This window comes from Ixodes scapularis, unplaced genomic scaffold, assembly GCF_016920785.2.
Source record: "Ixodes scapularis isolate PalLabHiFi unplaced genomic scaffold, ASM1692078v2 PGA_scaffold0__279_contigs__length_252992795, whole genome shotgun sequence".
In the NCBI taxonomy this organism is placed as follows: domain Eukaryota; kingdom Metazoa; phylum Arthropoda; class Arachnida; order Ixodida; family Ixodidae; genus Ixodes; species Ixodes scapularis.
Genome location: NW_024609835.1, coordinates 60,588,399 through 60,614,196, shown reverse-complemented (window position 1 = coordinate 60,614,196; position 25,798 = coordinate 60,588,399). Strand labels below are relative to the sequence as shown.

The following is a 25,798-nucleotide window of genomic DNA, read 5'->3' as shown; positions in this document are numbered from 1 at the left end:
GAAACTGCTTTTCTGCACTTGGTGAGGAAAGTAAGGCATCACAAGCAACACAATCGTATGAAGTAAAAACATGCAAGAGAATCAAGGTGATACCGGGGAGTGCCAAATGATAATCTATGATGATGTACGTACGCCCAGCCGTACATAGCCAAGAAGCCGGGAAGGGATGACTACAAGTAGCATGGCGGCGGCACCACTTCCGGAATGCGCGCGCCTGCGCAGTTCGCTTGGTGACATCGGTCTATTGGGGCAAGCATGTCACAAAACAATTTTTCCAACAAAAATAAAATTTTTTACAGCAATATTTATCGCGCGGGACTGATTTTAGTTTGCGGCTATTTCGTCCGTTTTAAATTGCACGCCACAAAGTTGGTATTATACGTCACGGAGTGGCTGCTCTACGTCACGGAGTGACGTGTTCCAGCCACTCCGTGCACGTCGAAAGAGCGGGAGTTTCAAATGTGGATAGGTTGTGACTCCAACTAAATTACGTCCTGTGGTGTAAATATTGCTAGAAAAATTAATTTTTTTCGCGGAAAATTTGTTTTGTGACATGCTTGTCCCAATTAGGCTGTTTACAAAAACACTTTTTTTTCTTTGCAGTTACCCTTTAAGGGGGGTGGATATGGCCTCAAAATTCAAATTTTTCAGAAAAAAACATTTTTTTTTCAAAAATTATATGTTTATGTTTATTAACTTCCAAAGAATGGTTTCAGAAACTTTTATTTATAGACATGCAGGATTTATGTCACAATAAATTATTTTGGACATGTCAGCAGCCCTTCAAGTTAGCAGGGAGCAACTGTTTTGCATTTTTTATTTAGTGCTGCTTCATACTCGTTTAACATAGCCAGAACACCTCGCTCTCTTTGGAAGCGCCATTTACTCTAGATTTAGCCCGTAGAAGCTTTCCAAGTTTAAAAGTATCAATAGCCACGGGACCCTATGCATCCAAAGAAAAAAAATCTTGAAAATTTGGTATGAGCAATCTTACTAGTCGAGACCCAAAACAGAGTTTACGGTTGGTCCTGCCCGGTGACGTGATATTGTGCCATCTTCACTAACACCCTTTCACAGTATCTCTCACTTTAGATCCTTTTGCTGCTCTTCCTTAGTATGATTTGCCTCTTAGTTTTTGCCAGTTTATCTGTCAAGAAATGCCTGCTACAAAAGTAGGCTTGTCTACAAATGACACAAACTGGTAGCTATTGCCAGGGAACAACGAAATCTCAAAGAGGATGAATTTTGCTTACTTCGGACTTACAGAAAAAAAAAAAAGAAACCTAAAGTTGAAACTTCAAATGCATTTTTCTCAGTTTCACTTTTTGGCAGGAAATGTGGTATGAGGAAATGTACCATTTGACATTTTGAAAGTGTAAAGAGTTCATTCATTGGTGTCCTGGACTGAAATTTCCTGAGGAACAAGTTACGGTACTCATAATCTGAAAAAGCTAAATTCTTCATGACAAAAACTGAATATTTTAGAACACAAAAATTTGTTAAAATCTTTTGCCCTTTTTAGATGTTATCGTTTTTCTCTAGAATTGCCTTTTTTACAATTAGTGTTTACCTTAACTTGGACTATAGGCATTCTACTTCACATTAAACCAAACAATTTGTGGATTGCAATTTTTTTTAAATACATTTCTTAATAAAGTAACTTTTTTTCTGGAGCTTGCTAAGCAGAGCATGTTGTAGAATTGGCCTACAAGACTGAAACTTTAGATGTCATCAATCTTAATGGGGTTCAATTCACCTTGAAAGTTTGAATCAATTTGAAGGAATGGTTCAAAAGTTGACCCTCCCAGGCCCTACCCCCCTCAAACAAAATAGCTTTTCATTATTATTATAAATTTGAAAATGTGCAAACAAAATGCAAGAGCCAGAGCATAAAAAACAGTCAATATGCCTCCAGACATGTTAATTAATAAAAATAAACACTATAATAGCCATAAAGTATGTGAATGAGGAAAAGCCAAGAAAATGGGTCCAATACCACACATTTAAACTTACAAAACTCCAGTCAATGCCAAATCCTCAAGAACTCGAGGCCACAACAAAGAAGCTGACGTCTACTACTACTTGCCAGACTGTTGGGCCATAAGACGAAAGAGAACATGCAACCCAAAGGCCCTGTAACCAAGGTTCCATGTATTTGATAAATACCAAAAAAAAACCAAAAAGTAACATACTAGCCAGTTTGATCAAAATCGGAAAAACCAAGAATTGAAGTTGTCCTTGAACACAAAAAACCCAAGCTTTAAATCTTTATCTAAAGCTTCATTATGTTGATGCAGAACAGGGCCTCCACTGAAGTGCCTACGATGCTGTTTTCTCAGGGATCCACCCGTTTCTTCTCTTAATGGTACCGGAACGTTTTTTCCAGTTTTTGGGTCACACACATGTTCCTTAGAGGTAGGGGAACCCCATGTCCGTGTCCTGTTTTCTATAACGTAAGCCCCAAAAAATGCCATATTCTCATCCGACACCAGAAAATTTACACTGATAAACGCGAAGTCTCTGAAAAAATATAATCCCCCTATACGCACCCCCCGATCTTATTTTTGAGCAAAATTGGAGGGTGTTAGTATTTCCGGAGTTTATTTTTCATCTCAAATTCGAAGTTTTCCAGAGATTTTGCCCATCATCCGCGAAAGTTCAGAGTATTTTCGGATGTTTAGTGTCGTTAGCCTATACAGTGCAATCCACTTTATAACGATACCACATATAACGATGTACAGCTTATGACGATCAGTTTCTAGAGTTGCCGGACTAGAAATGCTCAGTTTCTAGTCCAGATACAACGATAATCGGTTATAACGATTGAATTTTTGTGTTTTCTCATTATCGTTACAAGGGGATTGCACTGTAGACCTTTCCAGTGGCTCTCTCAAATGAAAAGTGGTTTACAGCACGCATTTCTGGTTTCGAGAGTGTATGTCAGTGTTGCCCAACTGCACTGGGCTGTGGGCTTTTGTAGTCAGTGGGCTGTGTCAGCCTGCATAGTGGCGATTAGGGATGCTGATGGCGGCTAAATTAATGTGTTTTATTGTTTCTTTTGCGTTCTATGGCAAATAGTATTTCTCGAGGTTTTTAAGAAAGCATTGAGCTATTATTGGAAACAAAAACAAACAAAAGCTATTTTCGTGAGTCTGCGTATGACAGAACAAATGCAATTAGAATGTCTATTTCATTTTATGTTGATTATTCTTACTAAGCCATACACTCAGCCGTATCAATCTACAAAGGTCTTAACTGCCAAAAATATTTGACCACATAGGATAGCCAAAATGCATGGGTATTCGCCACCCACAACATGAAATTCAACGAGTCTCATCAATCGAACAGCGTATTGTACATACCCTAAGGTGCAGCTTTGTCCGAACAGGATTTATTTGAGAAAGATCTAAAGAAAAAGTGGCATATCCCATATACAGTGTTGGTGACTCACTTCACGACGATCGGCCGGAATCCGGCTTGTCTTTAGGTATGTTTTGAAGACAACTGCTTTTTTGCACAACACCAAAGCAAATGAACGAACGCATCTTTTCCGTCCCCATACCCCTGACCCTATCAGCTATTTTTAGCGAAGACCGGGAATATAGCCGGGAAGAAGTTTTAGAGATTATCTCGACAAAAATAATCCTCGAAGGACGTCGAACGGCCCACGTCACGGGCTGCTAGGCGTTCACTTTTTTCGTTAGTTTTCTGCGAAGGCCAAGCAGGCTGCGAGCCCTGGTATCCCCTGGTTCTCACAGTGGAAGATAACACAGAAAGGGTAAGCATCCTGAACAGGCAAATAAAGTAAAAACTTTCAAGAAAAGCCAACGAACTCCTGAATGCACAATGCAGGCGGGAAGTCACGCTCACTGGGTTTCCACAGCTCAGGCAGGTGTGAGAATTTTCTGGCTGATAGGGGTCGCCCGAGTCGCAAAATGGCGGCGGCCAGAGAGCTATTTTAGAGCGCAGCTCTTAGGCACCCGTTTCCAGGCTGAGCGGCGTCGCCGTCGGCATAACCATGCACATTGCATTATGAAAAATTTTCCTGATAAATATAGCAGAAAAACAATTTCCCCGCTAAATCTATAGGGGAAATTCCCGCTAAATTTAGCAAGAAAATTCCCCCCTAAGTTTAGCGAAAAAATATTCCCGCTAAACTTAACGGAAAACTTTTTCCGCTAAATTTAGCGGGGGAATATTCCCGCTAAATTTAGCAGGAAAATTTCCGCTATATTTAGCGGGAAAATTTTTCTGCTAAATCTAGCAAAAAAAACTTTCCCCGCTAAAATTAGCAGGAAAATTTTCGCTAGATTTTCTGCTAAATGTAGCAGGAAAATTTTTGCTAAATTTAGTAGGAATATTTCCCCGCTAAATAAAACGGAGAAATTTCGGCTAAATTTAGCACAAAATTTAGTGAAAATTTCCCACCAAAAGAGAGGGCAGCAGGCGAGGAGGAGGGGAGGGTATAGAGGAGAAGGAGGGCGTACCCCTTCCCCCCCCCGGTATCCTTCTCTCCTCCTCCTCAAGAGCTGCACTCTAATTCGGCATTACAGAGAATTGTAAACGTCTTCAATTTTTTTGGAAAGGTCCACAGGTAAGAAACAGCAGGCAACAAATTTATTAGAGCAGAATTTTCTTAGACAAAACAATAAAAGCTAAGCTTTCTAAGTGGAAGGCCCAAAGTTGGACAGCTAGAAAGGACAGACGCACCCGACTATTGTCGGAGGGAGGTCCTTACTTTTTTTTTTCTAGTAAGGGCTTAAAGTACATTCTTTCGGGACACTTACAAACAAAAAGAGAAGTACAAAGAAAACAGAGAAATGCTACAATTGTCTCAAGATAAAAAAAAAATTGTTTTAAGAAAACAAAGAAATGCAAAAATTGTCTCTAAATAAAAAAGAAAAAAAAGGTTTTTTTTTTTTGTTTTGAGTGAGAGTGTATTTAATTGCTCGCCCGGGGTTATGTGTTTATGGGTGCCATTAAATTGCAAACTTTTGCTGTGGGTCTATACGGCTATGGGTGGCTTTTCAACATAACTCCAGTTACAAACAGCAGTAGAGATGCTTGAATATTTTATGCAAAGAATAAAATAACACTTTTCTTTATACAGCATTTTTGTTCCGATAGAATCAGTACTAAAATATTGAGGTGGGCTAGCTGCTTTAACATATTGAAACCTCAGTTGTGAGTATAGCGCTGCCCTGTCTACTTCATGTCCATGTCTGTCCCTTGATCTTTATATTTTCGATAGGATAAGTATTTTTCAAATGCGAAAAAGGGCATAATTCGCAATCTTTAACGATACAATCAAATTAAAAACACTCTTCATGGTTCGAGTTGAACACACTCTTACTTGAGGCCCTCTAGGTTTTTTACAACCGACAGACCGCAGAATCCAAGTTTTTTCAGATAAATATGAATCTGCAATTTTTCAACTGGCGAGCATTTTCATGGATTTTGTCGGATTTATCTGAAAACACAGAATCCTATGTGTAATGCACATACCCCAAAGTGCATGTCCTATGCAATGTATCACACTGGGCTCACCAGGCGGAATCGGCAGGGGAGGTCGGCGCGGAAGACCCCGGACTCGAGCGCCTCCACATGTCCCCCCACGTAAGTCTCCTGGTCGAGCACATGGCCGTCCTCGGTGAGCTTGTTCAGCGTCGCCTCCTGCTTGTTGGGGAACACGATGTTCGCGTGGAAGGCTCGCACCATGAGCAGGGCCTCGCACAGGGTACCCGAGCCTTTCCGCAGCACCTGGGCAGACGGAAAAGGGCAGCCGGCGTCGAGAACCTTTGGCAAATGCAGACTATCTCCACTGAAGATCACATGGTGTCGTTCAAACGAGGCCGGCAAAGTCAACGGGACCGAGGAGTCAAAACACGAAAATTTGAAAGTTTGTCAGTCGTGCCTACAGGCTGAAACATGAATCTGAGGAGAGCTCAGAATGTGCTTTACTGGAGTTACCAATGGTGAAAAGTTGCGGTAAAGTGTACAACCTGTGTCCCCCCAGCTATAATCGGTGACAGGTCACAAACAAAGTGGAAGCTCCTCCCACCCGTTTCCACCTTAGCAGAGCGAACGCTGGAGAGGAGGTCGCCTTCTCTCCAGCGTACGCTCTGCTAAAGTGGAAAGTGGTGGGAGAAGCTTCCATGTTCTTGACCTGTCACCGACTCTAGTGGCATCGAAACAGGAGGGGAATGCCTCCTTAGACATTTGTCATTTTTAGTAAACGCCTCCCCATCCCCCGAACACTTCTGATGTCAATGACCCCAACGTTACCTTATGGGTTAGCAAGAATATGCCACATAATGTTCCATAGAATTTGTCGTAATTCAGTGTTTCTAAGGCCAGTGGCTGCGAACCAGGAGATTCTGGTAACATTCTTACCTCATCAGGCTCCATGGGAATGATGGTACACAGGGCAAAAATGAAGGGGTGCACATATTTCATGTACAAGTAGTATGTGGCTACCGCATCAGACACGGAATAATTAGCCAGTACCTGGAACAGACCCCCCCCACCAAGAAAAACTTCAGTACCAGGTCAGCGAAAAGGTACCTGGTCAAAAAGAAATTCACAAGCATGGTCGTCTTATTAACGAAACTGATTTTAACGCACTTACTTGGGGCTGCTCAGCAGCCATCTTGCACATGTCTTCAGGATCAAGCTCCACAGGATCATACCTTAGCTTGGCCTAAAAATAAAACAAAAGAGCCAAGTCAACTGAATTTACTTAAAATGTCTTAATACCAAATATAAATTGATACATATAAAGAACCAATCTCAAAATATGCAATGTCGTAAGTAACGGCATATTGTGGATTTTTTTAGTGAGAATACTGAGACAAAATAGTTTTCATCAAAAGTTAGACTTAGAAAAAAAAAAAAAAATTCTGCAGCCCAGTTAATGCGCATTTTATCATTTCCCAACTCGGGACGAAATCAAAGTGGTAGTCGAACATCAAGAAGAAAGTGTTACACTTAGCACGGACAGGCAATTGCCAAGCGTCCCTATTCCTCGATAAAAGTTCAAAGGCTGCTATCAAAATAATGAGCTCTTGTTCAAGTCAACTGTGTTGTGCAGTATGCATCAATCTGTCATTAATTCAACTAATATGCAGGTCCCATCCGATGCGCCTCTATGGGAGGAAACCCCTGGTAATTCAAACTTTGCTTTATTCAAACAAATTTTCGGTCCCCCTCGAGTTTGAATTAATGAGATTCGACTGTACTAGACATTTAGACACGTGTGTGCAAAAAGAACCTTAAACAACCTGAGGGTATGAAGGAAAATAAGTTCCACCACAATAATCCGATCCACGGAAAAGTTTGAAAGAGCATGGGTCATCCAGATTAAGTTAGCTAACGTCTGCAGGCACGAAGCAGATGGTGAAGAGCAGTGCCTCCCACCTTCGCAACGGCCTTGAGGTTCTGGCTGCCCACGGGCAGGTAGCTGTCCCTATGCACCCAGTGGAAGCAGTCCATGTGGACGCTGGGGCGACTCAGGTAGTAGCCCTCTCGGCTGCGGCTGTAGCCCACTTCTTTGGACATGTCCAGACTGTGCACTGCCGCACGGGCCTCCACAAACATCCTAAGGTACATAGAAACACAAGGCAACACTCCTTTCAGCGTGGAGTGCAAGTTTGTCTGTTTCTTGCACAGGGGTTGCGATGATGTCAGAAAGCCGAGCTCTTGTTGGTTGATTGAAAGAAATAGTGGGTAGACCTCAAGGGATCTAGCATTGAGTTCTCCCCACTATCCTTTTAGTCAAAGCCAATCTAGAGCTTGCGTCGATATGACGTAACAGCAACTCCTGCGCAAGAAGCAGACGACTTGCTCTCCGCATAGGCATGGAATTGAAACCTCATTCCTTTTAAAGAAACCATATGAAACAATTTTTATTTTATGTTATTATTTATATTATAGGAAACAAAATTTTTGTTTCCTTTTGTTCACTCGTGCACAGAATTATAACACTCAACATTCGTAAAGCACTAAAACAGATATTAGCATTTCTTTACACATGCAAAATTTTGCAAAAAAAAAAAAAAAAGATTTATCTACGAGGTTAGCATTTTGGTTCCTTGCCCAAGTGGGCAAGCACCACCTGCGATTTTCTCTTTAGAAACTATACATGTTTGCAAGTCTGGCTTCAGGGCGCTGCCATTTTGCTCGCTGTGGTGCACTTGGACGCATTCTAGTCCGATTACGAAGCCTTGCTAAGGCGTCATAGTCGGATTATGGCCGCGCCCAAGCGCACCCCACTAGGCAAGATGGCGGCGCCCTGAGACTGGACTTGCAAACGTGTATAGGGTCGTGCAGACAAAACCTTGGAATGCATATATACAGGGTTAAATGTTTTATGAAAACAGAATTTTTTTTTTAAAAGCTAGCTGAATGCCGTCTTCGCTAGGTGTTTCTCGAGTTCGGCGGACATTAGCTGAGGGATTAATCGTCATAGTAAGTTGGCTAATTAACTTAAATCTGTAATTAGCTTTTTAATTATTAGTTTTAAGGGTCATGTTGCAATTACAGAAATGAAGGTACAATAGAACCTCATTGATACGTTTCTCAGGGGACCGCGGGAAAAGAACACAATCCTGGGAAAGGTAGAAAACGAGAAGACCTTTGTGGGGCTGGGAGCTCAGAGGGAAGAGTGGTTTTGAACGTAAAAGCGGTAAAACGTAAAAACCGGGAACACATCAACGAGGTTCTACTGTAATTATTGCTAGAGGCCAGAGTTAAGGCCTGTTCACACACTTACGACTCCTTAGAACCGAGCAGGCACGTAGCCGGGGGGGTGGAGGCCCATGGGGCCCGGGACCCCCCTCCCCCGAAATCTTCCATTTTGCTGGAACCTCCTCTACCCCTCCCCCTCACACAGCATTGTGTCATGGGCGGCGGCCCCCCCCCTCCGAAACAAAATCCTGGCTACGCACCTGGAATCGAGTGCCTTGAAACCTCCTAAATAGGCTCACAAGGAAACAGCGCACCCTCAAAACAAGCACTCTAAGCTTTCATGCACACAAAAGAAAGAGCCACTTACACAGCGCTGACTGACAACTCTACGTTATATTTACAATTTTCCTTTTTGTCTTTCTTTGGGACTAGGGTTTCTAAGGCAAAAAAATGCCCTTTCCTTCTTCCTTCTTTTTCTTGTGTTTTTGTAATAAGAAGCTAAACCATAAAAGTCAGCGCAGTGTAAGTCAGCGCTGTGTAAGTGGCTCTTTCTTTTGTGTGCATGAAAGCTTAGGAAAGCTTAGAGTGCTTGTTTTGAGGGTGCGCTGTTTCCTAGTGAGTCATGAACAACCAACTCGCCCGAACCTCCGTTTTAACAACTCCTAAATAGGGACATGGCCTGGGAGGGTTTAACTTCTGAATCATTCCCTCAAATTAATACAAACTCTCAGGTTGAATTGAACCCCATTAGGATTAATGACATCTAAAGTTTCAGTCTCGTAGGCCAATTCTATAACAGAAACTGTATTTAAAAAAAATGTAATTCACAAAATGTTGGGTTTAATCTGATGCATAATACCCAGAGTGCAGGTTAAGGTAAAAATTAATTGTTTAAAATTCAATTCTAGAGAAAAACAATAGCACCCAAAAAGAACAAAAGATTTTAACAATTTTTTGTGTTTTAAAATATTTAGTTTTTGTCAAGAAGAGTTCAGCTTTTTCAGATTATGAGTACCTTAACTTGTTCCTCAGGAAATTCCAGTCCAGGACACCACTGAATAATATATTTACACTTCCAAAATGTCAATTGATACATTTCCTCATACCACATTTCCTGTTAAAAAGTGAAACTGAGAAAAATGCATTTGAAGTTTCAATTTTAGGTTTCTTTCTTTTCTATGAGTCCGAGGTAGGCAAAATTAACCTGGCGCATTGTTAGCACCTCCCTCTTTGAGACTTCGTTGTTCCCCTGGCAATAGCTATCAGTTTGTGTCGTTTGTAGGAAAGCTAACTTTTGTAGCAGGCATTTCTTGACAGATAAACTGGCAAAAACTAAGAGGCAAATCATACTAAGGAAGAGCAGCAAAGCAGGAAAAGGATCTGAAGTGAGAGATACTGTGAAAGGGTGTTAATGAAGATGGCACAATATCACGTCACAGGGGCAGGACCTATGGTAAACCATGTTTCGAGTCTCAACCAATAAGATTGCTCCTACCAAATTTTCAGGATTTTTTTGTTTGGATGTACCTATAGGGCATAGTTGTAACCCGAGGCTGGGGATACGGACAAGGGACAAAACACAGAACGACAGGGACGAAGTCTCAAACGCAGCTACAAACTTTATTTCACAGGACAAACATATATGTCACTCGCCACCCTCCGTCCCCCTCTTTTTCCCTTCCTTTTCCCAAAACTCCACCCCTTCCCTCTTCCTTTTCCCAAGCCCCCGTACATTCCAGTCAAAAACAATTTTGATGGCGCCAACTCCAAGTTGCCGACAGATCCCGTGTCAACAGCCCACACCGCGACATCCCGAGGTCACTCCGGCTCTCCCAAACACAGTCGCAAAGACGCCGACAGAACCCTTGTCCCCCCACACACACCGTGAAACCCCGAGGTCATCCCGGTTCTCTCAAACCAGTCAGCCGCAAAAAGTTTTCGGCTTCCGAACTTAAGTGGACGGACGTGTGACTGATGCATTCGGGAGACGTCTTTATTTTAATGGTCTCTCTCACTAATCTTTTCATGTCGTTGTTTTCTTTTTCTACAATCTTTACGTCTCCCCAGGCTGGAGTGCAGTCGGCACATTCATTCAAATGTTTAGCTATTTTCGAATTCGGATCATTGTTTTTTACATTTCTTTTATGTACCGATAATCTGTCATTCACACATCTTTTGGTTTGACCTACATAAATGACACCACATTTCATTGGTATCTCGTACACTACACCGATCGCGCATACTGTAGACTTCTCTCTGTGCGCCCTTTTACACTGGTTGGGTGTTCTCAAAAATGGGGTCAACCGGTCCAATCTGAAATCCCTCTCAAAAACTACGTCGGCGCCGAACAGCCCACACCGCGACATCCCGAGGTCACTCCGGCTCTCCCAAACACAGTCGCAAAGACGCCGACAGAACCCTTGTCTTTGCGTCTTTGCGTCTTTGCGACTGTGTTTGGGAGAGCCGGAGTGACCTCGGGATGTCGCGGTGTGGGCTGTTGACACGGGATCTGTCGGCAACTTGGAGTTGGCGCCATCAAAATTGTTTTTGACTGGAATGTACGGGGGCTTGGGAAAAGGAAGAGGGAAGGGGTGGAGTTTTGGGAAAAGGAAGGGAAAAAGAGGGGGACGGAGGTAGGCGAGTGACATATATGTTTGTCCTGTGAAATAAAGTTTGTAGCTGCGTTTGAGATTTCGTCCCTGTCGTTCTGTGTTTTGTCCCTTGTCCGTATCCCCAGCCTCGGGTTACAACTATGCTCAATTTACACCAGCTAGCCTGCACCCTCACCATTGCTTCATTACTTGTTCCTGAGGCAGGCATCGTCCCATTTTCTTCGACCCAGTTATGGCACTCGTCACCAGTGGCAGTGTATGTGCAAACGTTGCTGACTTTGTGCAAGTTGGGCCATCGTTTGGCTGAATTAGAAGCAGATGTGTGTTTCTTCGGGATCTGCCTAAGAAAGAAGCATGTAGACCCGACTATGTTTGGACACCTTTCGTCGACCGGCATCCCGTGGAGATACAAGAAAAGGCTGCTCAAGGCTTACAGGAACTGCACAAGTGACTTAATTGGCAACATCCGAGTTGTGTGTGACCAGTTGTGGGGCAACGTCCTGGGACAGGACTTCAGAAAGGCGAAGGACTACAAAGATTGGACTGGACTCAGGCGGATTGACTTCGAGAGACTCTGGTACGTGAAAAGAAGGCTTGTACTTGAAGGCATAGGTGCACGCAAATCGAACACGGGATTCGCCCCCAAGAAGAGCAACATTGGCCAGGGCAGCGCAGCGGAACATGGGATTGTCAATCCATGTGAGGCTGTGTTATTGGAACGTGCGAAAACGCTGTTGATGAAGGGTCCTAAGTTTTGTGTCAATGTCAAGCCATCGCGCCTTGATGTTTTTTCGAATATCCAGACGGTCTCCAGGGCGATTGATGTTGATGAAAGACCTGCTTTTGTTGATCAGGCACTTGACCGGATGGAAAACCTAATGAAAGACGATTATCCAATTGAAAAGAGAAACTTTCGGGAGGTCCGGGTGGTTGAGAGAGAGTTGAAAGAAAAATCTTTACAGTTGTTGCAAACGGATAAGTCGGGAAGTTTTGCTGTGCTTCCGTTTCAAATGTTTAGAGAGAAGGCGGAGTGCACCATGAGAGGCCTATTTAATGAATCTGACAAAAACTTGACACGACTGAGGGGAGGTATTTGCAAAGAACTTAAGGAGTATGAATTCGACCAATTAGTCACTAGAATCAGAGGCGCACAGCGTTCAGAATTGGGCATCAAATTTTTTCTGAAGGATCACAAGCCGGAAATGCCATTACGTGCTGTAATCAATGAAAATGGAACGTGGCAGAAAGTTGTATCGGGGTTCATCCAGAAGGGGTTTTCTTTTGTGCCGTTGGCGAACGCGTTATCGCTAAGGAACACTGCGGAACTAATCGAAATTTTGGGGGAACATCACCATGAGCGTCGGTTTGTTTTTTCAATGGACATAAAAAACTTATACTATTCCTTGGAGAAAAATCTCCTGATGGAACGGGTCAAAGACCACCTGGAGCTAAATCTTGTAAGATTTCAGTCTGGAGCAGGAATTTCGGTTGACAGTTTTTTACGTATTTTGGACTATTACTTGCAATCAACAGTGGTTGAGTACAGTGGACGAAAATATATTCAAAAAGAGGGTGTATGTATCGGGTCAGCGGTGGCGCCGATTCTGTCGGAGATTTATTTAAACAGTCTAGATTCCAGTGTGTTGAGTTTTCTAGGAGGAACGCCAGAGAACGTAGGTTTTGTCCGACGTTACGTCGATGATATTTTAGTGTGTACGGCAGAAGAAAAGCTGGGAAGAGATTTGGAAAGAATAGTCAGGAAGTCCGCACCAGAATTGGAATTTACGCTAGAAAGAGAGAAAGCTGGGAGCTTGCAGTTTCTGGATTTGCAGCTTCACGTGAAAAATGGTATATGCTGGGAGTACGGAAAACTCATGCCGAAACCTATCCTGCCGCGCTCGAGTTGCCACTCCAGGACAGTTAAATGCGGCATTATTAGATCATTATTAGGCAATGCCTTAAACCGATCTTGCACCCACTACGTTAGTAAGGCAGTGGAGAAGACGATGTGTCGACTGAGGAATGCTGGGTTTTCGGGTGATAGCATAATTGGACAGATAAAAAAGATAGTTTCGGGAAATAAAGGAAGTCTAGAGCCCCGGCGGGGTCGTTGGGCGGTTATCCCGTACCACCATGACATCTCACACAACCTAAAGGCATGCGCAAAGAAGTTTGGCGCCGACGTAGTTTTTGAGAGGGATTTCAGATTGGACCGGTTGACCCCATTTTTGAGAACACCCAACCAGTGTAAAAGGGCGCACAGAGAGAAGTCTACAGTATGCGCGATCGGTGTAGTGTACGAGATACCAATGAAATGTGGTGTCATTTATGTAGGTCAAACCAAAAGATGTGTGAATGACAGATTATCGGAACATAAAAGAAATGTAAAAAACAATGATCCGAATTCGGAAATAGCTAAACATTTGAATGAATGTGCCGACTGCACTCCAGCCTGGGGAGACGTAAAGATTGTAGAAAAAGAAAACAATGACATGAAAAGATTAGTGAGAGAGACCATTAGAATAAAGACGTCTCCCGAATGCATCAGTCACACGTCCGTCCACTTAAGTTCGGAAGCCGAAAACTTTTTGCGGCTGACTGGTTTGAGAGAACCGGGATGACCTCGGGGTTTCACGGTGTGTGTGGGGGGACAAGGGTTCTGTCGGCGTCTTTGCGACTGTGTTTGGGAGAGCCGGAGTGACCTCGGGATGTCGCGGTGTGGGCTGTTGACACGGGGTCTGTCGGCAACTTGGAGTTGGCGCCATCAAAATTGTTTTTGACTGGAATGTACGGGGGCTTGGGGAAAGGGAGAGGGAAGGGGTGGAGTTTTGGGAAAAGGAAGGGAAAAAGAGGGGGACGGAGGGTGGCGAGTGACATATATGTTTGTCCTGTGAAATAAAGTTTGTAGCTGCGTTTGAGACTTCGTCCCTGTCGTTCTGTGTTTTGTCCCTTGTCCGTATCCCCAGTCTCGGGTTACAACTATGCTCAATTTACACCAGCTAGCCTGCACCCTCACCATTGCTTCAGTACCTATAGGGTTTGCCTGGCAATCGATACTTTTAAACTTAGAAAGCTTCTACGTGCTAAATCTAGAGTAAATGGCACTTCCAATGAGGGTGAGATGTTCTGGCTATGTTAAACAAGTATAAAACAACATAACATAAAAAAAAAAAAATTGCTGCCTGCTGGCTTGGGAGGCTGCTGACATGTCGAAAATAATTTATTGTGACATAAATCCTGCATGCTTATAAATGAAAGTTTCTGAAATCATTCTTTGGGAGTTAGTAGACATAACATATCATTTTTGAAATAAACGTTTTTTCTGAAAAATTTTAATTTTTCACACTGGCACACTGGTGCCATCTATGCGGTGACCCTCAACCTGCATTTCACAAGAGCAAAGGTTTTGCAGGATTTTCGAGGTCAAATGTGCAATGAGAAAGGCTCGTTCATAACATTGACAAAAATTTTTCGAGTCATGAAAGAAAGGATGGTGTGCAGGAGAAATAGAAAAGGTCCGGGAACGACAAGTTGCGGCTGCTACCCAATAGATGGCACCGGTGCGTCCTCTTGTCGTAAGAGATTTTAAGAGGTTCCAAGGCACTCGACTCTGTCTTAAAGAGGTAGGGAAATGAAATTCCAGCGCTCATTTTCTAGCTTGAATGTGTTGCATGTTGCACCCTAACCTCAAAAACACCAGTCTTCCATTGAAAGGCACAAGAAAACTAATTTTAAAGCTAAATAAACAATCTTTCAATGTACACCTGGTGGATGCATGTGGAGCCTATTTGGGAGGTTATCTAGCAACGTTGGGGAACTTGCTACGTAGTCATGACGTAGCAGATTCCTTCGGAGTAGTACCGCCCTTTGGAATTTCAACATTTTCCTTTTTAGCTTTCCTCCTAGCTGAAGTCACAAATCGTGCATTGTACCAAACGGTCCAAGAAGACGGAAAGGAAGGACTTCCCTTTTTCTCTAACCCTCGTTCGTGCAACCGGACACAGCCGTTCTCCCCCTAGAAGATTAGCCCGTCGCTCAAAACTCGAACAAAAGTTGCTTTCCTAACCCCATTCAGCCCGTGTTGTGGAAGCTACGTGCTCCTTGGGCCAGCCCCACACTCGTCACCCCACGGGTACTTCGAACGGCTCGGTTGTAACGCACTGACACTATTGACACCACCACAACGCTGACAATGCTACCAAGGGCAAAGCTCGTAACAACGCCTGCCTTGCCACTCCACGAACGCGGGAAATATTTTCTTTCTGTTTTTGTTTGCACCAGATATCCCATGACGCATCGCACTCTCCCATCGCTTCTCTTCAAGCGCTTGCTCGAGTGCACTGTTTGGAACGAAAAATATAGCCAGTCGTTCAAAATACAAACGTGCGATTATCATTTACGGTTATTATCCGTCATGCTTGACTCATTTCCAAATGAAATCTGAATATTTCAATTTTTGTTTCCGTACCCCTTTAAAAAATCACAAGTGTCTGATTGGGCCTTTACTCTTTTGAGCGCCATCGTGGGCAGGGCTTACAATGCGCATTTTGCGCACAATTTATAAATCGGGCTAAATTTTTTTTAATTTGATTAAATATTATCTTAGCAACTAATAAGATTTTGCAAATTCTTTTAATTGGTCTGTCCTCTAATAATAATTACTGTACTGTCTTTTCTGCAATTGTGACATGACGGTTATTCTCCCAGCTGATGTCCACCAAGCTCAAGAAACACCTAGCAAACATGACTTCAGCTAGCAGTTTGTACTTTTTCTTTAAATTCTGTTTTCATTAAGAAATATCTCCCTGTATAAAAAAACAAAATCCAGATTACAACTTGCCAGTCAAAGTTGTCTCCGTTGTAGGTAGCAATGACCAATGGTTTCACTTCGATGATATGGTCAAAGAACTTTTGGATCAGGGACAGCTGGAAACAAAAGAAATAAGGAAGTGCCTTTCATAAAAACAATGCTATGCAATTAGAAAACAAGAGAATTCCAAAGGAGAAGACTCGGCTCCTTTGAAAATTACAAAGACTGATGATCTGCCATAAAGCTACAAGACTTTTGCATAAAATAATCAAACTGTCGTCAGGAGTTACACCTAAATGGCAGCAATAGAAGGCCAACATGAAATAAGCGGTGCTTCATAGCATAAAACGGTAACGAAGCCTTTTCACTCGTCTTATCATGCCAGTGTCTCCACCAGCCCATACGAAGTCATGAAAACTCTATTATTATGAGGCGGGAAGCATTAGGCAAATTAAAGAGGCAGCAGACCTCATTTGGCTCGTTGAAGACGATGAAAGGCCCCTCGAACTCGGGTTTCGGCGTGTACTCGAAATCCTCCACATCAGCCGACACAATCTCCCGGTTCGTGATAAGGTAGCCTTGGCCATCCACCATGTACGATATCATCATAATCTGGTCTGTTGCAGCATCCGGGAACTTTAGAGGCAGCTTGGTCGTCTCTATGTCGTATGCCAGGACAGTGACATCCTGCAAAAAGCAGCGTCATTTGTTACAGCAAGTGACAGAGCTAAAAGTCTAGCCCTCCCCTCCACTTCACAATGCTATGCTTGAACAGGGCAGCACAACATGCCAAAAGTCCTGCTTTAATGTTATATACAAAATAACAATTCATGTAATGAACTACAAAGAATGATGCGGAAACTGCTAGATAGAGCAACCTCCCATAAATAATCACATAACCAGGAAAGCACTTCCCTCTAGCCACTTGTTCAATTTAAATTGCAACATCAGAGGGCGTTAAGAAAATCGCATTACAAAACAAGTGTTTCTAAAGGGCGATTTCATGAAACGCTTTTCCACTTCCAATAAGCCACATTCCACCATCTTGACAAACAGCGTTTGCCACTCTTCCCATTAGTCTACCTGCAGACAACTAGTTATTGGCATCATTTTTTGTGTTGGTGAAATGCACAAGCATGGTGAGTGGCTCTGTCAACTGCAGAACTTCGTAAGTAAGCCAAGAAGATATTTAAGGCCGCATAAACCAACGCTTACTCCCTTGACGAAAATAATACCTGGAGAAGGGGAACAAGGGGGACAAAGGACAAACATAAATCTCCAAACACAACTAGGTGCTTACTCCCTTCTTTTTCTTTCCTTTTGAAGTCACCTCAGCGGCATCTAGTGCAGACGTTTTGGCCGCTGACAGGGTGATTTCTCAATCGCTGACATGTCTTATGTCCGAATAAAGACTAGTGTGTATAAAACTTGAGTACCGGCCAATGCTCTTTTATGTTCCCGATTACTCTGGCTGGCGCAGTCCATCACAACGCAAAATAACTCGTATGAGCAGGAAAATGCTGCCCCACGTAGAGGGAAACATAGGGCAAAAGTTCATCAACATGGCAGCCGACGAAACTTCAAGCCAGAAGTATGTCCCACTAAACTGTCCCACATCATGTACACTAACGCTTCGAATCAACAGCCCGCAAAAATCAGTTTTTTTATTTATTGCACTGCAATATATTCCAGAGGTACAGCTATGTGGCGGAAGCTTGGAGTGAAAAATGAATGGATGAACTTACCTTGTTCAAAAAACAAAAAAGAAGAATCTGTTTCGGGCAATCTATGGCAGTATTTGCAGACGATATCCTCACTGTGCTCGCCTTGTATTTTCTGCTGACAGATTACGCAGTGTGAGACATGAATATGCAGCACCTTGACCGATCATCTCTGTACCAAACTGGGAAGCCATGAGACTTGTATCCCAGTTTTTCTATTCAATTTCTTTTTTTTTTTTTTATGAATAAAATAACAACATTTTTAGAACTGTACATTAGAGAGACGTGCGCCGGCATAGTGAAACGTTTCGGGAGATTGTTTGCTAAGCTCAGCACTGGCGCGCCCTTAATGCTTCCGACATATGTCGGCGGCAAACAGAACTGAACCATCTGGGAATGCTGGTGCAGATTGCCCGAAACAGGTTTTTCATTTTTGATCAAGCCATTTTTTTAATATTTTTATTCCAAACTTCAACTTCCTAGCCTCTGTGGTAAATCACAGCACAATAAGCCAAGACACCATTTTTTATGAACTGTCTAAAGTGGGTTCGAAGCGTTAGTGTACATGCTGTATATGTATATGCCTGCCAACCCAAAAATACTATCTGTGCTCTGTGCTTTTATTGCAAATGCAAAGCGTTGAAAGTGATTACAACACGCCACGGCATGCATGTTTGAAACCAATCATAATGACTGTATCAGTATGTTGATACTAAGGTGGCCTGCTGTCGTAAAAGTGAAGCAGCCAGCCTTAAATATGTACCGAGAGGAAAGAAACTTACTGGCACTATCAGAATGTCCTCTCGCTTTTTGATATCAGGAGCCTCCACCCCACGACCTCTGACGGCGTACCAGAGCCCCACAAAGATCTTCAGGTCGATGGACACTCTGATGTGGTATGGAACGTCATGCTCCCTGGTTTCGTTTGCAACCCAAGGGAAGTTTTGCAAAGATTAGCAAATGCATCAAAGAAATACAGAGCTTTCAGGTATTGCCAGCTTGAAATCTGATCATGCTGCTGCTGACTTCAAGCTGCGAATGCAAAGGAAGTTCATACCTGATGTCTACAATGTTCTCAGTCTGTTCCATCATCCTCTTCGATGCTGCTGTGGGTTCAGCCCCGTTCCTCGACTGTGGCCTAACAGGGTAAAAGCGAACATATCTCAAAACCTTGAATGCACTTGCACACTTAGATCAGAGCGATATGACTGCATTTGAAGAGACCTCATCCGTATTAAAATAAGGTGGTTCAGAAGTGTTTTATGAACAACAATTGCAGTGCAGTAGCAGCGGTGAATGACAGTGGTGTTGGCTGTGGAATGGGGCAGGTTTTGAGCTTTATTCATGATTCTATCTGGAAATGACAGATGATAAAGGGGACAAGGGACAAACACACACATCTCAATTTCTTTATTCTTTGATAATTGACCTAAGCAGGTTACTGTGGTTTTTTTACTGAATTCAAACAGTTTATAATTATAATTAGAAGTTGTAACTTTAGATATTCCACAAAAAAAGTTGGATGATCTAAACAGAATGGCTGAAATCCAATGCACCAATTGATATTGTTAGTGTTACATATGTCCACTTTTTTTTTTTAATGTGTATTCATGTATATGTTTAAGCTGCCCCCAACAATAACGTAATGAAACAAATAGCTGAACTGAAGACCAGTACCAATTTAGCCTACTTTTAAACTCGTATAATTTTCTAAAATATTTTTATACATAGTTCGTAAAAATAGACGCAGAAAAGCACGAACCAAGGAAACTGAGAGAAAGATGTCCCAGCAACTTTATATGGTCAGGCTCTGAAATAATCAGGCTATTGGCTCACTGCAATTCAGAAGTTGGCCAGTGAAATAAGTGTATACTACACCCCATAAATGAACTGTAACACATGCAGGATTAATGCCCATGTATACTTAAAGGGCAACTCTGCTCAATTCCGAAAAATATAGACTTACATGTGATTCCCTTTTACAAAGCACTACTAAACAGCTCTACGTCTTCGAATTTGCGAAATGTGGAATATTATTTGTGTAATCCTAATTTAAACATCAGCTGATACCGAAACCGAAACTTAGATTGCATCAGGCAACATTGGTCTCATGTCGTCAGAGTCATGGCCACGTCACGTCGAACCACGTGGTCATGAGACGTTCGGGGGGGGGGGGGGGGCGAGGGACAGGACACGCGACGCGGGCAGGTCGCTTCGCATGGCGTGGACGGTGATGGCCCGGGGAAGAGGGGGAAGGGGAGAAGATGAAAGAGGAGAGGGGGAGCGAAGAAACAGACCGATAAGCGCGCAGGGCAGTGCAAACTAGCGCATCCGCGTTACGGTGATCACGTGGATGCTGTTCAGCCAACACCGGGAGGAGAAACTCATGACGTCATCGTTCAATTTCGCTCTGAGAAGTAAAAAACAAACAAAACGTGAGAATGACGTAGTCATGCCTCTGATGTAATGGCTCAACGTTGGCAGCTCCAACTACGTCGCATTGACTGCGCTGATGTTTGCGCCTCACGTCGCACGCTAGAGTTGGCAGATTTCGGCGACTTGGCTCACTTGAACGTTTGCTGGCCAGTTTATTAAATATATAGACGGAATTAGACCGTAATATTTGACATGGGGTCTTCCTATATGATACTGAAGAGGGCTACATAGTTTTGTAAGTATCAAAAATGAAGCGGAGTTGCCCTTTAATACCGAGTGGAAAAATCGTGAGTTCAGCAGCAGTCAACATTTGAACAGCATTGCAGACCTCGTCAGCATGAGCCATGAGCCTCTGCGTAATACTAAAATTTCTGGCCGCATAAAAAGCTGCCGCTATACTATATTTCGCTATAACTTGGCAAGGGGCAAATACTACAGCTCGCGTATGTCATTTAAGAGTGCCAGAACTAAGTGCATGACAGCTCTCTATAGGTGGCATTCACTGGCAGCCACAGCTGAGCTCGCTGTTGCCGAGCATGTGTTCATGGCAAGCTTCCACAACGCTTCTAACACGTATAATGCACACCATCAAGATTGTCTTTTAGGGGGACTATTAATAAGAACTCATCCCGAGTATGCACTATGAGCAGTCCCATCAAATGTGGCATCCGGTGAATACCACCTATAGGAGGAACGTACGCCAACACTGTATGTTGTCACGTGCCTCACTCCAACGGGCCATGATTGGCTCGGTGGAGCTGTAGCTTTACTTGTTTGCAAAGTCATCCTGAAACAAAGAAAATTATCATGCTACATTTGGAAGAAATAGATAGTGGGACAGGTGGAACAGTGCAATAAATGATGTATTATCCTTTCTTTTACTATGGATTCCTTTGGATGAAGCTTGATCTCCACTACTGCCCTCTCATCTCAGACTTACAACTGGTGCAGTTCTGAGACTACCGTAGAATACCACGCATTCCACATTAAGTGCCCATTCCACATTAAGTGCCCATTCCCAAATTTGTAAGATCTAAGGAAATATGCACAGTACATTGAATTGATATGTAAAATTGATGACTGGACAAGCGCCCATCCCCGATTTTTTTGCGATTATCTTTAAATGGACCTTTTGGCAAATATGTGCTGCCACCTAGACATGCGACTGGGTTCGAGACTAAGTGGCTAGAAAACAATGTGCGCGCAAGGCCTCTCCCACCCGTTCGACACCCAAAGCGTCAGCCACATCCTGTTTACCCACTGAGGCACTGTGACCTAGATACGTCTCCCCCAAACTCGCCCTTGTCCCCATTGTGCGTAATCTTCTGCCCAGAAGTCGACACAATGAAACAATCTTCCCTCTCTGCTCGGCCAGAAGGAAGAGAAAGGATACTAGAACCATTTATCCTCGAACCAATGTTTCTACAAAAAAGGTCCGTTTTGAGTGGGCGCTTGCTTGGTATTTTACGGTAAATCTAGGCCCAACGACTCACCCGAGTGCACGTGTACACGAGGTAGTCTGTCGCTCCAGGTTTTTCCGGATGGCTGGAAGCAGTTCCTTTCGAACTTTTATCAGGTCGTTCACAGAAAGGAATAGCAGCTTCAGGTAGGTCCTCTTCAAACCCACTAGGTGGTTAGGCTGTAATTGCCCAAAACAATTTGCAAATCTGGGAGGTACAAAACCTAGGAAATAGTGACACATATATAAACACCATTACTTAACACGGAGTCACAGTATTAACTTACAGACGAGCAACTGCGATGAGGTAAGAACAGAAAGCAAAGCTTGTCTTCAGACAAGCGAATTTGGACCTTGACTCATAAGTAGGGTGTGTATTTTCCAGTTTTAACCGAAAAACACCGATAAACATCCGTCGGTTACGAAAATATAAAATCGGCTAAAACCGAAAAACACCGGTGGTTGGATATTTTTGCCCTGTTTAAAACCGAAAAACACCGGTCGTTGCTAGTTTCCGACCTAGCGCAACTCTTTCCCCATAGAGGTTCGTCAAACGTGTTATCTCGTGGATCCTGCATTCTTCCCGTGTTTATACATGGCTTGCAGGTGGCGTCAGTCCGCCCTCCTTTCTGGGGTTCAAAAGCGTCTAGTGAACGCAGTGGAAGCTAAGCTCTCATACACCTTTCCCTTATTGTGTCTCCCATGGCCCCCTTTTGTGAAAAAAATTAACACAGTGGAGGGTAGGCTCTCACGTGCCTTTTCCTTATTGTGTCTGGCCAAGTGATGTCGGTGCAAGCCATATATTCAGAGGTTGCTGTGGTTCCTGGAAGGCACTGCCAACGTCCGTGTCGCACAGGAGCGTGCGTTTTCATAATTGCGGGTTGCGAACCGCAAGGAACGTGCTCCCATGACGGCAGCACGTTCTTTGCGTGTAGATGCAAGCATGAAAGTATGCTTGCATCTACTATAATAACTGTGTGTGAGAAATAGTTGCTTCCTAGAGAAGAAGTGTATGAACTATGTGAATAAAGCTGGAACTCTCTGTCTGTGATCAATCGCTTTTTTTTCACCGATATTCATCGATTTTAGCCTCGTCGCGAGACGTTTCACCGAAATACACCGTTTTTTTGAAAATAAATAAACACCGAAAAACATCCGCCGATTTTTCTCACAAGTAAACACCGGAAAGTACACACCCTACTCATAAGTGAAGTTGTTACCATAACCACACACGATGCGAAAGCTACTGCAAACTCTTACCAGATCGAGATCTTCTTTTGGAACTTGTTCCACCCTCACGACAGTTCCCTGGTATTTTCGGGTGAGGAAAGAAATAACTTCTTGTTCTGTGCCCGGCTTCGCGGCGACGTAGAAGTAAGGCTCGTATGGCAGCGAAGCTTTGAAGCGGCTTCCATCTTCCTCGATGAAGTAGTAATCGACGGCACTGATCAGGCGTTTATCTTCGTTCAGGATTTCCGTCTGCAAAAATGTATAATCACATTAGAGGGTAGACATTAAAATGTCATTTATTAAACCCGTAGTGAGTGCCAAAATTTGGTTACCGGGTGTATGTTGATAAGCCATCCGATCCTTTCGGTTCCTTCCTGGTGCCGTTTGAATCCGAACTTGGCATCAAGCTCGTCGTTAGAAAGTGACTCTAGAAGGCGCCTTTCCGACGTGTCATCTCTCCTATGAAGAAATCAAGTCATTTCGTGAAACTGGCGAAACTAAGGAGCGAGAGCACGAGACGTTCAGAGAACGGTATGGGAGCTTTGTTCAGCTTACGTTGGGAGTTTGCCGTCGTCACCGCTTTTTCCGGCCTTGTCGAACTTGCTGAACTTCAACCGACCAGTATTCTGCCACACCATGGCTCAAAAACTGTATAATTTTAGGTCATTCTGAACTTTCAGCAGCGTGGCGATTATCCGGCTGTCTCTTTAACAGCTCCCGCCAAATTTACTCCTTAGCTCACATTTCCACCGCTACTTTGTAAAGGCGCTACAAACAAAAACTAAAGCATTTAGTTTCGGTTTCTGATATTTTCTCAATTCAAGATTCTTATTACATTACAAAATTCCGAAGGGTATGTAATATTCACGAACGGTAAAAAATATTTCAATAAAATATTGCCTTCAATGGGAATATAGCTATAGGGCTACAGCGTGGACCCGAACTAAGCATGTAAATGGGCGCGTTACTGATCAAATATGACAGTGTTACAGTTACAGTTACTAAGGGGAAAAAAGTAATCCTGTTAAAGTTACAGTTAAAAAATTGAAATAGGGAATTCAATTTTTACCGTGAATACAAGGCAACCTGATACAAGGATTCGGGTTACTTTCGGACGCCATGACAGGGAGCCGAGAACACGGTTTGGGTTTCGTTTAAAGGGCAAAAACACCGCTATGTTTCGTGTGTTCCGCAATTCAACCGATCTTTTGTTACCTTTTCCACTTCCACTGTTTTTTTAAAGTGCTGCAATGATTTGAAATTGACTGGACAACTTTGCTATGGCGGGTCTTCGCAAAATAAAAGATGCAGCGAGCCGCGGCCGTCGAACACCATAGAGTTATATAATGCATAATAACTCTATGTCGAACACGAACAGTCTCTGTCACGCGAGTGTCAATTTTACGTTGATCGCTTAATTTTTAAATCAAAGATGCACACATCCGACTCTTCCGGACAGCGAAGATACTTAATCGAAAAAATCACACTTGAGTTCTTATGGAAATAAAGATTGATTGAAAAATTAATTAATATTCGCCCAGATATAACTTTTTATTATTATTATTTCAGCCTGAACGCAGGTTTTTATAACACAGACCAACCTGGTATAGCATAAAATATGTATTACATAGAATATATTAGTTTTTTTTTTTTTTTATCTTAAAGCAGAATTATTTGCTGACGTTTATTTTGGTGTGCATGCGAGCTTGTGAACAGACGGTTTACTCCAACAAAAACTTACAAACTGAAACATAAAATAAAGCGTTAACTTTGAGAGTTTGTTCAGCAGAGGACTTCAGAATGGGAGGGATATTCTTCGTGGTAACCGCACAAAAGCTCACCAGACAAAAGCTCACCAGACAAAAGCTCACCGGACAGAAGCTCACCGGACAAAAGCTCACCGGACAAAAGCTCACCCATTTTTCACAAACCCAAAACACAAGTCCACTTTTTTTTTTTTTTACTACCTGGACGAAACACGAGTATGACGTCATGGGTCCAAACAAACCGTTGCTAGGGCCGTTATGGACAAATAGATGTGACTAGGTTTCACTACAAAAACCCGACCGTTCAAAAATCAGGAATAGGATTTAAACTTCTAAAAATCACTAATATAGAAAGCTTGAATGTCATATATGTTTCGACAGAAGTGTGCCGGCGACTGCAACTTCCGGTCCTCAAGATGCCTGCAGCAGACGGCGAATGCGAGAAGTATGCCGTCTGCCACACGCCGGCAGGCCAAGCCGGCGCCGTCGTTTAAATCGTGTGAATAAGGACGATATTCTGATATTGCATTTGTTCTAAATATAATGATTTTCAGTAACTTAAAAGAAAGTGGGGTGCGATGCAAAATGTGGTTTGTCGAAAGTCCGGGCGTCGATCGAGATGATCGTCTGCTAAAAGATCGCATTGGATCCGTGAAAAAGCACTTCAGACGATCGGTCGAGGTCCCAAATTTTGTTTGTGGACTCGCACTATGTGAGGGTGCGTCGTACCTTGCGATAGACATGAAATTCTTTAATAACCTGACAACCTCAATAATAATAATAATAATAAACGAATCCCCTTGACGGTTTGTTTCTCATACTGGCCTGCACTACGCCGGTAATGCACTTCAGGTCGTCGTCGTAAATGATCTGCGTGACGTGGTTTGATTTTACGGCATTTTCACCCCTCTGAACTACGCTGGGTTCTTCACAGAAAAAAAAAAACAAAAACAAAAAAACAAAAAAAAAACGCACATTGCGGAGGCCTCTACGGCCACGGCAATGCACTTGTTTTAGTCGCTGGTTTACCGACGCAATTCAATGAAGACGCCCGCTGCTACAGAGGCCAGCAAATCTAT

At 43.1% G+C, this 25,798-nt stretch overlaps 1 protein-coding gene across 1 annotated transcript in view; it reads right to left on the bottom strand.

The window, feature by feature from the left end:
* LOC115318912 (DNA polymerase epsilon catalytic subunit A) overlaps nt 1–23,701 on the bottom strand; it is a 101,025-nt gene extending 77,324 nt beyond the window's left edge. Inside the window, exons 1-12 of the mRNA XM_029978640.4 lie at nt 23,509–23,701; nt 23,286–23,412; nt 22,984–23,202; nt 21,758–21,903; nt 18,886–18,966; nt 18,611–18,743; nt 16,576–16,794; nt 16,138–16,223; nt 7,417–7,597; nt 6,629–6,700; nt 6,394–6,507; nt 5,548–5,760 (exon numbers count right to left, since the gene is read on the bottom strand). Coding sequence (XP_029834500.3) covers nt 5,548–5,760; nt 6,394–6,507; nt 6,629–6,700; nt 7,417–7,597; nt 16,138–16,223; nt 16,576–16,794; nt 18,611–18,743; nt 18,886–18,966; nt 21,758–21,903; nt 22,984–23,202; nt 23,286–23,412; nt 23,509–23,591 — 1,674 coding nt within the window. The 5' untranslated portion in view covers nt 23,592–23,701. The remainder of the gene's footprint in view (nt 1–5,547; nt 5,761–6,393; nt 6,508–6,628; nt 6,701–7,416; nt 7,598–16,137; nt 16,224–16,575; nt 16,795–18,610; nt 18,744–18,885; nt 18,967–21,757; nt 21,904–22,983; nt 23,203–23,285; nt 23,413–23,508) is intronic.
* Nucleotides 23,702–25,798: the final 2,097 nt, after the last annotated feature.